The sequence below is a fragment of the Rhinatrema bivittatum genome, chromosome 14 (assembly GCF_901001135.1).
Source record: "Rhinatrema bivittatum chromosome 14, aRhiBiv1.1, whole genome shotgun sequence".
NCBI lineage: Eukaryota > Metazoa > Chordata > Amphibia > Gymnophiona > Rhinatrematidae > Rhinatrema > Rhinatrema bivittatum.
Window position 1 is genome coordinate 6567795 of NC_042628.1, and position 14624 is coordinate 6582418.

General features: G+C 46.6%; 1 protein-coding gene across 1 annotated transcript in view; it reads right to left on the reverse strand.

Moving 5' to 3' along the window:
* Positions 1-215: 215 nt before the first annotated feature.
* The window catches only part of MYO15A (myosin XVA), a 96460-nt gene continuing 82051 nt past the window's right edge, over positions 216-14624 (reverse strand). The window contains exons 51-60 of the mRNA XM_029577208.1: positions 14066-14196; positions 12712-12806; positions 12126-12203; positions 10694-10790; positions 9999-10159; positions 9256-9389; positions 8359-8492; positions 8136-8269; positions 5529-5669; positions 216-2192 (exon numbers count right to left, since the gene is read on the reverse strand). Coding sequence (XP_029433068.1) covers positions 2091-2192; positions 5529-5669; positions 8136-8269; positions 8359-8492; positions 9256-9389; positions 9999-10159; positions 10694-10790; positions 12126-12203; positions 12712-12806; positions 14066-14196 — 1207 coding nt within the window. The 3' untranslated portion in view covers positions 216-2090. The remainder of the gene's footprint in view (positions 2193-5528; positions 5670-8135; positions 8270-8358; positions 8493-9255; positions 9390-9998; positions 10160-10693; positions 10791-12125; positions 12204-12711; positions 12807-14065; positions 14197-14624) is intronic.

Genomic DNA, 14624 nt, shown 5'->3' on the forward strand with positions numbered 1-14624 from the left:
TTGTAAGCACCTGGGGTATTTTAGCCTTATTTTATATCCTTCTCTCTCCCTTTTAAGCTGACCATCATGTCAACAATTCTTGGCCAGGGGCCATGCAACTGCATCCCTGGTATGCTGGACTGTGGTCATTAGGCGCCGCTGTTGAGTGAGAGCCGATTTCTCTCCCTCCCAAGGGCAGTGAACGCAGCTGCCGCTGTATTCCCCCCCCCCCCCCCCCCCCCCCTGGAAACAGAGCATAGCATTGCCACTGGGCCACCAGGCTGGCCCAGTACATCCTTATCTATGAAAATATTCATACGTGCCTAGCAAAATAATTTACTATATACATACTTTTGAAAAAAAAATTGTTCACAATATAATCCATTTATAATATTTCTATAGAAATAATTAAGGCATCTGAGTTTACCTTTTAGCTGATCAGGAGTATGGAACCTCCCGGCATCCTTTACACTTTTATCACTGACTGATACAGTGCATTTTGATAACAAGGCAGTAGCTCCTGTGGCAGGCAGAGACAATCTTAGCAAATACCCCAGGATGCTGATTGGCAGGGCTGAATGAACCATTAGGAAAGCAAGGCATTAGCTTAAGACTCCCCCAACCGCATCTGTCAGTGAAAGGAGCCCCGCCAGATCCTAAAGGAGGGAGGGACCCCAGCCGGAAACAGCCTTGTACGTTGGCTATTGGGGCCACCTGGGGACGAGATGGGGGGGGCCTGTCATTCTGCCCCAGTGACAGGCAGTGGATTGGAAGAATATTTTGCAGCAGTGCCCGGTCACGATGAAGGACGGTCTTTCTGAATGCAGGGCCCCTACTGATTAGCTCACAAAGGGGCTTTTGTCTAGGGTCAGGCTTTTATCTTGGTCATAATTTATAAAAACTACAAAGCTGAAGTGAACCCAGTGCCAGCCCACTACTGATGGGGGGAAGGGAGCATTAACTTTTTGTTATCAGTTATGAAGTGTTTTTTTAACTTTAAGTATGAGGGATGTGCTTTCATTTAGAGAACAAAACAACAGAAAATTTCAACAAAATATCCCTTTTTTTTTTGAAAATGAAACAAAACCAAACCAAAGTTTAGTTTGGTTTCATGTTCAAATGACTGCTTCCACCAAAGTTCCCACAGCTGACTTTCCTAGACCCCTCCCACCCGTTTACCTCAATCCCCAGTCACGTCTGTCCCATCAGGTCTCTGCGGGGCCGGAGGCTGGCACCATTTTGTTCTAGGAAGGTACAGATGCACACACCTCGCCTCAGGGCCCATTGACGTCATCTTGAAACGGAGACCCAAATGGGGCAGCAGGAACCGGGGATTGCACCTGCGGATGGAGTAAGTCATGGGGGGAGTTGGGTTAGGAGAGGAGACGCTGTGGTGACAGCAGCAGCAGAGGGAAAGGGAGCTGAAATGAGAAAAAGGATCAGTATTAGGGCTTTATAATAACCCAGCATTAAATGCAGAGTGGAAAACAGCTGCTTGTGATTAGACAGCAAGTTCACACGTGGGTAAGTTGATTCAGCAATTGTTTCAGTATTCACCGGTTGCTTTCATTTTACAGGGCTCTTTAATAAAACAGGTATTGGTGTTATTAATCCTCAACAATATGCTTTTGCTGGATAACAAATTTATAAAACCAGGTGTAATAGTGGGGATATAGCAGGCAGAGCTGCCAATAACCCTAGCCTGTGGCTGTTACTTACTCCGATGCAAATTAGATGGCCTTTGCCCCACTGCAAGACACAGGCCTGTCGTGTTGTGGCACAGACATTGTGTTCCTCCCTACCACAGTACTGCAGGCAATGGCATGTGCTTTACAATTCGCTTGATCATATCAACAGGTACTCTGAAGTGAAGGGTAAAGTCAGAGATAACTGGAGTCTGTGGCATCACATCAAGAAGTGAATCGGGTGGAGAGACCCGACGGGCCTCATCTGCCGTCACGTTCTGTGTTGAAAAACGCAGTCTGTATGATGGCTCAAGGGTTCACCATGTGAATGTGAATGAATGCTTATGGCCCTTCTAGTAGCCACCTGATATTCCTCAGTCCCAGCCAGAGGACGACCACTCCAAAAATGGACAGAATCGGGAGTGATCAGAGCAGCGTAATCTCGCTAGGTGGGAGGATGAGCCGTTTCTCCCGTGCATGCAGAAGGCTCTCCATGTGTGTGGCAATCACTCGGCACAGCTCCAGGCCCTGAGAACAAGAAGTAGAAAAGATTGGTACCACCGTCACTGGTTACATGTGTGGCAGTTTCTGACACTGTCCTAAATGTGGTTGCCCCAAGGAATTCAAGAGAAGTAGCTGAAAGATTATTTTAAAACTCTGAAAACTAGCAACTTATTTAATCAGTACAGGGTAAATGTTCCTTTTTTTTTATTTTTAAGACATTAAAAAATGATTGCAGCTGATCCCCCAGCCTAAGGGAAAAATCCATTTTGGACAAGATGAGGCCCAGTTTTCAACGCTGTTTCCTGGGGCAAACTTCCCCCTTCTATCTGGCTAAAAGTACAGCTGAGTGAAAAAGACATGCTCAGGTCAGAGGGAAGAAAACAGAGTGTACATATTCGATTTTCCAATGTCTGCATGATATTTACCCCCGCCCCCTCCCCCGATGGGCTGGCCATACAGATAACAGGTGCAAGTGTACCCGGGCCAATTTCACCTGGGTGGTTCCTCTTTGAAAATCAGCTACAGAGTGCGCAGGTTAAAAGCATCCCCCGCATGCCTTGCAAGTATGCGGACTAGTACAACTTGGCCCCAGGATGAAACGTTTCTCAGCATCTTGATTAAATTCGTGGAAAACATTCAGTACATGCTCTAGGAAGATAAAAGCAGATTGAGAAGCCGTGTGCAAAGTCGGGGAAAAAGCAGACGGGAAGAGACAGTAAAGTAATCCGGCTGATGCAATGAAGCAAGGGCTCTTTCTTTGTTGTAGACCCTGCTCTCTTGGTCTACGCCTTTGTGTTCCTGTACAGAGTCGTTGGTTCAGAGAAAACATTGGTAAATCAAATGTGATGCTTTAAGAAATTGTTCCAGTTTGGTAATTAAGTGCTTTTGGTACTCCAGAGAGAGATGAGAAGTCCCTTGCAGCCGCTATTTAAAAAGGCAATGTGTCAGCGAGCCTTGAAAAGATCGGATGTGACCCTTTCCATTGGGTCGCTAGGGGTTAAGGATTGGTCACATGCACAATTTGCACATAGGGAATTTTTGTCTGACATGTTGGATACAGTTGACCCAGATCACCACACTATATCATTCTGGTGTTGTGCTCTGATAGGAAGAAAACCACCCGCAGCTATGGGAAATTGCTAACATGGAGACTAGAGGTGGATGTTGCATTTACGGAAGCTCAATATCTACGATGTTTCAGGAGGATACAATCCCTGGCTAGTAATGTTGCTTTACATGAAGTACAATATAAATTTCTGATGAGATATTGTACAACAAGACAGTTACCCTTTGTTATGAAAATTTCGACCTCAGATTTGTGTATTAAATGCAGTTCTGGGACTGTCCACGAATTAGCACATTCTGGAAAGCTTTAATACACTTTGTTTATTAGCTCATGAATATATGATTACCCCTGCAGGCTAAGGTACTGCTCTTTGACAATTTACGGGGGGGGGGACTGTTGCTGGTTTGAAACATTTGAATTCATAAAATCCTTTTGCTTGTAAAGAAAGTCATACTGCAGCGCTGGCTGATGGAAAACCCCCTAACGTTGACCCAATGGAGAAACCAGCTTCATCAAATGTGTTTATATGAGAAAGATGTGGAACAGTCTGATCTGACTAAGAAGACGAGAGTTTTCTTACAGATTTGGGATGTGTACATACAATCGCTGCCTCACAGAGAAAGATCCCTGACGAGTTTTGATCTCTTGATTCCTGATGCTGGCAGTGGGCCACGCACCGGCTAGAGCAAGATAGTAGATGAGCTCTTTTCGGAATAGGTAGCTTCGTGCAGGAGGGGTGGGATGAGATACTGTTTGGGGATGGAGAATGGAAGACCCTGGCTACGGGATGCTGGGAAGTGTAACACAGCATCCCAGTTTTGTGCCTGAATTTGTATGACGATTGACTTGTTGGGTGGTGTTTATATAATAAAAAAAAGACGATGTTCCATGCTAAGCAGCGCCTTTAATCTCAGTGGCCTTTAGTCGTAAGTGCTGCTCACCCGCCCTTCTGATAGTCTGGTAGTACAGTTCCTTCATTCCTGAAAAATGGTTTACTCCCCAACCTCAGGATGTTTGCGAATCCCAGGATTTTACTGCGTTCAGAGTCCTGCACCTCTCTGTCCATCCAGGTTGCCTCCAGTGCCGCGCACCAGGTCACTGATCTGCAGCCTTTCTTTGAACTGTGGCAAATTGTTTTCTTTACCCCACTGCAGCCGGCATGGACGGTGGGGGTAAGATGATTTTGTTTTTGTTTGGAGGGGGGGGGGGGGGGGAAATCAACATTGGCTTCCTCCACAGCAGACAGAACCCTCAGAAGGAGACGTTGGCTATCGGCCATGCTATTGTTTGATGTGGAGCAAGAAAAGGAAAAGCAGATACAGACTTTCAACTTCCATGTACCAAGGGGGAGAGAGAAGTGATGGAGGAGGGGTCTGGACTGGATCTGCATTGGCAGTCCATGCAGGAAATGATAGCTGGTTAAGCACATCACAGCAACTCTTACTCCTTTTTACTGTAATGAAGGACAGAGTAGCGTTAGCCTGAGAAAGAACGTAATCCCTTCACTGGGGTTTGAGGGTAAGAAAAAAACAAGCCAGTCTTGGCTACTACTTCTTACTCCTGAATAAGCTGCTATCTGACCCTGTGCAAAACATAAAAAGTCTTGCATGATGATTTGGTGGCGCTTAGCAAATTATTTGACTGTTTCGCCTTGCAACCTGCCTGTCCGTGAGTTTGTAAGTGCTACTATTGCATTAACAGCAAGCTTCGTATTTCATCTACTTGGGACAGCTGCAGCAGCTCAGGCTGTCCAGCAGCCAAGAAACGGTGCAAGCTGGACCTGGTGCCAACAAGAGTTCATCAGATTTCGTGCACGTGATGTGGACTTTGATTATTTGGGTATCAAAGCTAAACATACAGACACTCAAAGTACAATGAGCTAGAAGACATTGATTTGTTTTCTCAGAAGTGAGGTTTTATCCTGAACTAACAAGTTTACAATTTGTTTTGCATTTGTTAAGCTATTATTATTATTTCTCATTTCTATTATTAAAAAACTAAGATTCACTCTTTCTATGCAAGAATATTCTTAAGTTCTCCTTCTTTACTGCCAAGAGTCTAGAAGGAAAAAAACTTTCTCCATGTATTTTTCCCCTCTTGAAAGAATTAAACATTTACTTATTTGTATATTTTTGTGCACTGCTAGTTTTACCTTGTTAACACAAACCTCTTCCACTTCCTGTCTTGCCCTAGACTTCAAGGACCCCACCTTCCTGAATATCAGTATCCTCTGCTAACTCCTTAAAGGTCACAGAGTGCCACTCTTCCTTCGCTGTGTCTGGGTCCATCCCTACCTGCTCAAGTTGCAGCTGCGTGACCCTCTGCGACATCACGTCTCCCAGCAGGATCTCGACGTACGGGCAGCTGGAGCCAGCAGCAGGTCGGTGGGTGCGGGTGGACTGAATCTCCTTGAGAGGAAACTTCACTATTAGCTCCTGCACACAAAAGGAAAACGGATTTACAGTGCTCGGTCCTCCCTCCCCTGCGCTGGCGGAGTTGCCACATTCACATTCACTCCCTTGACCCTGATGGTTCTTTCACAACTTAGGATGAATTGTGTGCTCTTTAAGGGTCCAATATGTTTAAGCCACATAGGGATCTATGCAGACTTGAAGTCTCAAGTACATCATTGTCGTGGGATAGTTCTTGTTTGGTCCAATAAATGGTATCGTGGCCTGCAAGAGGTCCAGTTGTCTCCAGGACCTGCCCTGCCACATGACCACTGCCCTATTTAAAATAGACTTGGAACAGGATGAATGAAGAAAGCAAATAAATTAAGTTACTCATTAAGAGGGAGGGGATGACAAGCAAATATTTTCACATGAGTAAATGTGTGTTTACCCGTGTAAAAGCGGGATTTGAGGGTTGCCGCAATGAACGCAGCTGAACCTACATACGTGGGATGACTGCGTGTCTATTATTAGCCGTAGTATGTGGGGGGAGGGGCGGGGTTGGGGCATGCATGGGAGGATTTCACTTTGAGATCCCTGCGTGTACTTTCGGGCTTCAACGTGTCCAACTTTTCAAAGGGCAACTGCACGCGGTCCCCACGGGACTGCCGGCTCTCCACAGGGTGCAGGTTGCCACTGAGGGAGCTGCTGAATTCAAGCAGATGCAGTTATATCTTGGAGTGTAAACCGAAAGTGAGTCGTTCTTAATGTTATCAAACCCGCAGTGTGGCGATAATGTTATTATAGCAGGGCTTATCATTTCTATAGCATTCCTGGATGTACACAGCATTGTACAAAGGTAATGCGCAATGGGGGATTAGGGGCCCTTGTAAGGATGCTATGATGGGAGGGGGAAAGTTGGGTGGGGATTAGGGAGAGTTTGATTATTTGGGGAGGTGAGGTTTTAAGGTCCTGATACTTTACCTTGGCTGACCCCCCTAGTGAGAGTAGGGTGGGAGTGAGAGTTAGTTATGCATTAAGATTTTTATTTTTATTTACTTACTGTATTGTTTGTGAATAGTTGGAAGTGACTTTGAATTGTATTTAGGAATTTTGGGGTGTTGGAAGCTGCTCCAGGTTGTCCTTTGGGACGGGGGGAACGGGGCAGTTTACGTCCAGGATTAGATTAGAATATGGCCCTGTTCCAAACAGTCTGCAGTCGGGGAGGACCGTTTTTCAAAGACACTTGCGGGTGAAGTAAGGCTTTACCCTGCAGAAGTGACCATATATCCAATATCCGTGGAAATGCACTTTACGCACTTAGGCGACGGGTGTTCCAAGGGCTGGGGTCTGGGTGGGATGGAGACCTAACGCGCAGACTTTCTGATTTGAAAAAGGATGTGCAAAAAATCTCAACGCCCTGCATATAGTAGGTGGAACTGTATGCCCGTAGGTTTTCTGAGATATTTTTCAAACTGGATTTACACCGGTAAGGGCGCTTGGAGAATTGGTGAAACTGGGGCGCATAACTGCCTGCAAATTTATGGAGTCTGCTACAAACTTACCCCCCCCCCCCGAGTGAGCACCTAAGGGAGTGGGAGATCACCAGGAGCATTGGTGGCAGAAGGGGGATTTTTCTGCTTCTTAGCCCATTGCTTTCACCACTAGGCCATGCCCCCCTGGAGCTCCGAACCTTCCTCACCCCAGTCGGGAGTCTCCCTCCCCATCTTCACTTTCCCATTCTTCTTTAAAGAAATACTTGACAATGCAAGGATTATTTGTGAAGGAGAACAGGAGCCTGTCTTTATCGGTGCTTCCCCTCCGTTGATACCTAAGCAACTATAGTCTTGTTTTAGAAGAACAGTGAAAAATGTCATTTCTAGGGAAGAAATGGCCACCCGCACCCAAACAGTAACAAAGTGGATGATAGCATATAGCAGTCAATTGGCCCAGCCAGCCTGCCCTCGCAAGTGTAAACCAACACCAGCTCCTCCCAAGCATTTCACCTGACCTCTCAGCCCTCTTCCATTGCCCTACATTTCTGTCCCAAGCATGTTTACATTTCATCCAGTGCCGGCCTCCCCGGGCTCTGCTGGTTGGCTATCACAGGCCTAGTCATTTTCCTCTTTGGTTATTCCAACACCCAGGCCCCTTCTTATGTCTTACTGTAAGCTTTGAAGTAATCCACACAGCCGCTGAAACTAGTGAGGCCGTTGTCTGAACATGTGGCCACTCCGTGTCCGTTGATATTAGGGTTGCAACCATGGCTGCTGTAGGAAGCCTGATGCAGCCGTACTGCTGATTGACCTGTATTCTCCCCTCATCGGCCCTCTAAAGATTCATATGCCCGAGCAACACTCAAGCCCCCTGCCTTATTTCTTTCCAGCTTGCCCTTAGCACTGTGCTCCGCGTGGTCGTAGAAGGCTTTTGTGATGCGAGTTTCCTTTAGATTATGAGACACATCCGTGCTCTACAACTCTGGCCTGCATGCGGTTACCCCCAAACACGTACATGAGTCTCCTTCTGGAGGAAGTGCAGGCCATTCTGATTTACAGCCAGGATGCAGGGGGACACCACGCTATTGTTACTGCAGCTCTGGATGTAGAAGAAAGAAGAGCCGAACATGGGGAAGGCGTTCAGCAACCCTGCAAAATGTCAGACAGAGAAGTGAAGACGTGCATGGCCTGCAGAACATTTGGATCCTGCCTTCGGCAGCCGCGTCCCAGGGTCTTACCTAGGAACTGGACTCTGGCCTGGTGAGGGCTCAGGGCTTGCACCTGCTGCATTTGTTGCAGGACCATGTTTAACCAGGGCTGAGGTTTCAGCAGTTTATAGAACTGGCCCGGAACATAATCCTGAACTTCGCGGCTGAGGGAGGAAGAAAAGAAATAAATAAACCAGAAATAAATCAGGCTTAAACAGATGTCTCTTTTCAGGCTTCTATACTAACAGCTATCACTGTTTCAGTCACCAAATTGAAACTTGCTTAGTTGTTATTGATCTGCGGGAGAAAGTCTGACTCTAGGGAGTTGCACTAACTAAACCACGCTCTAAATTACACTGATGGAAACGCGTCATTTGCTACCGGTTTATTTTGCCTCAACGATTTCCATGACACCAATGCAGCTTCTGTTAGAGATCATAGTGGGGTAGATATTCAAACAATTCTGGCTAAGACTTATCTGCTTAACTTACAAGGGATTTTGAGCAGTATGGCTAAGTTGCTGAATATCCCTAAATAAGTCTCTAGTTAGCTGGATAAATCTTCTTTGGCTAATGTTAGATCTGCTGTTGAGCAGGCGTAACTTATCCAGTTGACTTAACCAGATAAGTTTGAATATCACTATTTATCCAGGTAAGTCACTCTTCGCCAGAAGGCCCATATCCCGCCCACAACTTATCCGGCTAACTACTTAGCCAGATAAGTACTGAACAGGTGCAAATATTCAGCTGCTGCCATTTAGCCATATAAATCCATACTTATCTGGCTAGGCAGCGCTGAATGGGCCTCAGCATGCCTAGCAAAAGGACTGCATGATCAGATATGTGAACGAAAGTGCGCCCAGCATACGAGGCCTGCACAGCACAGGTGCACATGTTCGGTGACCGCTGCACCTGCGTTCATACATACAGAGTGGGCAGGTAGATGCTGTCCTTTGCTCGGTGTTGGAGCGCTGCCAGTCTTGAGATTTGTTGGAACTGTTGCTCACTGAGTTTCATCTGGGGCACGATGTTAAACAGCCCTTTGAGATAATCTGGCAGAACCTGAGGAAAGATGCAGAGTTTTCTCAGTGCACGCCCCTCCCTCTCACCCGGTCTCTCCTGCTGCTGCTGCTGCTGCCCTGTGTGCGATGTGGAGATGGCTGTGTTCTGCCCTAGCCTTGTTCACGGTTTATGAGGAGATTAATGAGAGAAGACCATTCTGTATCCAGCATGCAACGTATGCCGAATTTTCATGTGGGATAGGGTGTTTCTGCTTTCAGGTCTGACATTTCTGGATCCTCGGGCTCTGTGATTGATTGTCTCCATGCCCTTTGGATGTACAGCATGAGTCTTATTAGTTGAGATGAAGGATGTCCATATGACCTACCGCTATTGCATATCTCATAAATGAGAGGCCAGGATATGCAATAGCGGTAGGGAACACCTTTGATATACAGACGTTGAGCCTGAAAAGGGGTAGTACTAAATGTTTTCTAAAAAGTGTTCATTTGTTTTATTACAGGGAATTAGCTGCCTCTGCAGCTGCCCTCATCATGCAAGCGTGAGGCCTACAAGGATCTTCCTGCTGTGAATTCTGACGTCGCATTTTCCCTGCGGAAGAACAGAGTAATAGTCTCTGATTTCCGCATAAAGACTGGAGTGAGTTTTTACCTGGTTGTAGTGCATAGCAACATACAATTCGTTCTCGAATTTCAGGGGCTGAGCCCAGATGATGCGCCTGAACCAAAACATGTAGTTACTGTCGACCTGTTCCATTTGCGTGGAGACATCCAGGATATATTCCTTTTTGGTTAAGGGACGGACATTTTGACCTGAATGAAACAATGAAGAATGATTTTCCTGGTGGGGTCAGAAAGGTTTTCTGCTAACATGAACATTAGCACAAATGTTTTGTGATCGATACGATCCTTTCTCTGGAGCCTTTTCATGGCGGTAGAACATTATGGAACGCAGTGATTAAACCCAATGGTAGGGATGTGCATTCGTTTCATTCGTTTCCTATACAAGCATGTAATATTAAACAAATGAAACGAATGCACATTCCTATCCAATGGTAGTATTTTACTAACCACTGTTGGAGCTGCCTAAGCTGTTACCTGATCATCCTCCTTATGCTTTGCTGCCACAAATTTCTGAGTAGGTCCCAAACCCTCTGTTCCTCCCTGGACTGAACATCAGCAGCACCTGAACTGTAGCGTGTGTGGCTGAAAGGGCCATCAGTCTCTTGTGCGAAGGTAATGCCACTAAGCTATGCCCCGATTTCCTCCCTTCCCCTCCAACTCTGCCCCCGTCAAAATGCTGGAGAAATCATCTTATCTTCTGTAAGTTGTGTTAGCAAGGCACACCTCTGTTGATGACAGCAAAAATAGCATATTCATCAAAGGCTTCTAGAGTATGAAGTGCCATCTCTTGGCAGATCTCCTCCAGCACGTCAAGAGCAACCTGGGGATGCAAAAATGGAAAACTAAGATTCAGAAAAGTTTTGCTTCCTTGAAAGGACAATGTCTGTACACTCACAAGAGAGCTGCCACTATCAGAGAAGTCATTCCCGCCGTGAGCTTAGGGACCATGTGACCCGGGAAAATCAGAGGCAGGATGCACGGGACATTTTAAAAGCAAGTGAAAAGTGGTATTGCATAAAATCTGTTCTCACAAGATCTCCCAGTAGCTCCATGTTACTGAAAGAAGTGGTCGGGAGGTATTGCAGGAACAGAATACAGGCATAGAGTGCAGTAATGAACACGTCAGCATTTCTAATACATGTGCTCAGAATTCCTAGTCTGGAATTCCTTATGGACGAGAACCTGGAATATAAATTACCCATCATTCTATTCTGCTTTAAAGGCTTTGGATGTTTAATGGGAGACATCCAAGAAAGTGCTCAGACAGGAGCAGAAACTGCTAATGTCTTTTGTGACCACTGGATTAAACATTGCCACTTTTGTGACATTGCCTTCCAATTAGGTGCCTCAGCACATCTAATGACAGCAAACGCGAGGATTCAGCATGTGGCCGGTCAGCAGCGCGCACCACTTTGCCAGTAAGGACTAGCATTGGAAGTGTCAGAGTTCATCCACCTGGGCATAAATTTGGATCACAATCAGGTTTATCGAGTTGGGGGCATTTGGAATTCTGCTGAGAACTGCTGATTTGAATATCAGGGGTGATTCCAGGGGTGGAATGAGGACCTGGAGTGCCACATGCAGGTTGGGGATATTGTCTGTATTGTCTATAATCTTATTGGCCACTGTTATAGTGGCAAGTTACAATGACACAAGCCTTTGAAATTAAAGAACATAAAAGACGCTACTTCTCTTCTGGCCGCACTGATATCGAGCCGTTGCTGTGTTTTCTTGGGTGAATGAAGGCATTTGGGGTGAACATGGAAAACAAATTTCATTTTTCATTTCATTTTTCCCATTATTTCGTTTTGTTTTCAAGAGCATATCATTTTGTTTGCTTCATTTTTTCCCCAATGCAACGCACATTTCTACACTGCGTGCCGTCTGAACAGCAAACACTAAAACAACAGGAATTACATAAACAAGAGTTTGTTAGCTTTCTCTGTCCTTTCGGATGAGAAGCGCCACAGAATGACATAATAACGAACGTGGTTGATGTTTTCATGCCATTTTAAAAAACGTCAACGCATCCTCAGAAGCCGCCTGGACCTCGCCTTCGTTGGGTGAAGGTGCACCGAAAGCACCACCGTCCTCACAGGCAGAACGAGGAGGAGGAGGAGGAGGATGCACGCGGTCTTCACCCATTTCTACTCACTGAGCATGTTTTGATCTTCAGGTGCCTCTCAAGCCCTCCTGGCAGCAGAATCAGCTGTCGCTTAGAACTTCTCCCAGCCTGCAGAGACAGAAGAGAGTCAGGGGTCCAGAGCCTGTCCACCTCACGGGACTCCAGTCTGAAACAGCACAGGTGGGCTAACAGATTTATTCCTCAGTGCAGGCCAGCGTTATCTGTTACACAGCCCATCCTTCCCTGACCATTGTCCGAGTACACGCTTGAAAGCCAAAAACCTAGCAACATTCCTTCCGGCTGCTTCCGCCCTTGCATGGCCTCTTTATAGCTGACTGACTACTCTGCTGTTAGGGGTGAAGAGCTGGGACCTCAGACTTTGCAGGCCAGCAGAATGCATCAAACCACACGGAGGCAATTTAGGGGCCGCAGGAGGGAGCAAGGAAAAGAAAGGGAAACAGCAAATAAACGGTGAAGGTAGCAGGGGAGACGGTAAAAAAAAATTTGGAATAAATAACATTGGCGAATGAAATCCAGTGTGGCTTGACCCTTTCCTTCTGTATTTTACATAGTTTGACTTCTGGGCTGCCATTCGCAGGGCATGGACTGCACTCACCACCATGGCCTTCAGCTCCATTCCACTGGGATATTCGCACCTGCCTCCAAACTGCAGGGTTTTGCGCAGGTTCTGCTCACAGGCCTTGGCGATGCCTAAAAAGAACACACAATTTAAAAGTTCTTTATCTGCAGCTGCCCCTCTCGCTTCTCTCTCTGACACATAAAGGCAGGCGACGTTACTGTGCAGCTCCTTTCCGCTGGCGTTGAGCAGCGCAGAGGGCGAGCCTCTTCACCTCTTCCAGGGCACCGCAACGTTTTCCGCCCAGGACGATCTACTCGCTAGCTCGACCCCCAGCGCTGGCTGCTCTGTTGCGTCGGCTCGGCTGTACGCCCCCTTTGTGTCTTACGCTTTCTAAGAAAATAAATATCTAAAGGTCCTCCCAACGGACTTGTAAGGCGCTCGGAATCCCTGGCTGGGCTGCAATCTATCATTAGAAAGGAACCGGTTTGTAATTTTAGGGGCAAGAAGGTCACAGGTCCTTCTTACCCACGAACGGCAGCAAATTTCAAAGGAAATGCTGCACGAGTATGCTTTAACTTTAAAAATGCCTGCTGGGGCTTGGATCTCTCTACCTGCTGTTAACGTGGGCACAGGTCTGCCATAAAACAGCATGCGCGAGTTTGAAACTTCAAGGTACAGAGCGAGCGTTGCTTTAGGGTCACACCGAACCTGCCCGCCCTCCCCTCCCAAATCTGACTTAAAGAAGGCTCGCTGTGGGCCAGTGCTGGACTGAGGCAGAGCAGTTTCCGGTCAGTTTATCTGAGTCCATCACAATTCAGCATTGTCCATAGAAAGTGACAGGCGATAATTTCCATTTCCCTATGACGCTGTGACCGCTCACAGACCTTCCCAGCTCATGCTGGCAAAAGAATTAAGCTCAACGAGCAAGTCAGAGATGCTGGCCGAGAATTTGTTGCTTGACCCTTATTTCTACGTATTCAAGTGGACTTACATGGCGACCGCAATACTTTTATTCTATAAAAAATGAAGGCTTTTTTTTAAAAATGTGTATTTCCGGTCATCCTGCAAATTCAGGCTAATGCCTCATCCCTGGCCTCCGCAGTTCTGGAGCTTGTTCCGGAGCTGACAGGGAAGGGGTTATAATCCTTGAGCCGGTCTGAAGAAGCTCGAGTAGACGAATTCCAGTTCGGGGCAGGAGGTTCAGTATTTCAGGTTCATTCCTGCACAAGTCACGTTTCCCCTTTTTACAAGCTGTGGGCTAACGTTTGTGCTCAGTACTGTGGCAGCTTAAAAAGCCCCACAACCAGTTCCCCTCCTCATGCATTTTATGAAAAACGTGCGTCCTGACCTTAAATAATGAAGGCAAGAGCACCTGCTCAGGATGTCTTACCTTGAAAATGTAAACCAGGGCTCCTGCACGTATCTTGGAGAAACTTGAAGAGGAAGGGCTTAAGGACGTCGGAGCATCTGTAATAAGCGGTCAGGATATAGAGTAACCGCCATCCTCTTTGACAGCTATCGCTGTGTGAAGCATGAAAGGGAAAATACAGGCAGTGACCGCGTGCTGAGGGCTGCGTCCCACATGAGCTTTAACAGGGACTGAAATACACAGGCAATGCAAGACCCAAAGAGCTGTATTTCTTTACTTACTTACTTATTTATGTATCTCTTATGCTATAGCCCTAAGCAATGGACAAAGTTCTGTCTTACCCACCCTGAGAATAGCAAGGCACGCCAAGTCATTGCTTATCCTTCAACTCACGTCTCCATCTTAGTGTGCGGGGGGCCGATGGGTTCAGCTGTTAACTGGGCATTTAATGGTACGGGATATGCTGTGCAGTGTTGTGGGACATCACCTTCCCGAGTCAGGCAGAACAAAGCCTCCTGTCGTGGCAGGAGATGGGAAGACAAGTTTGTGCAAGTGCTCTTCAGCCTGCGGTCTCTGTCTG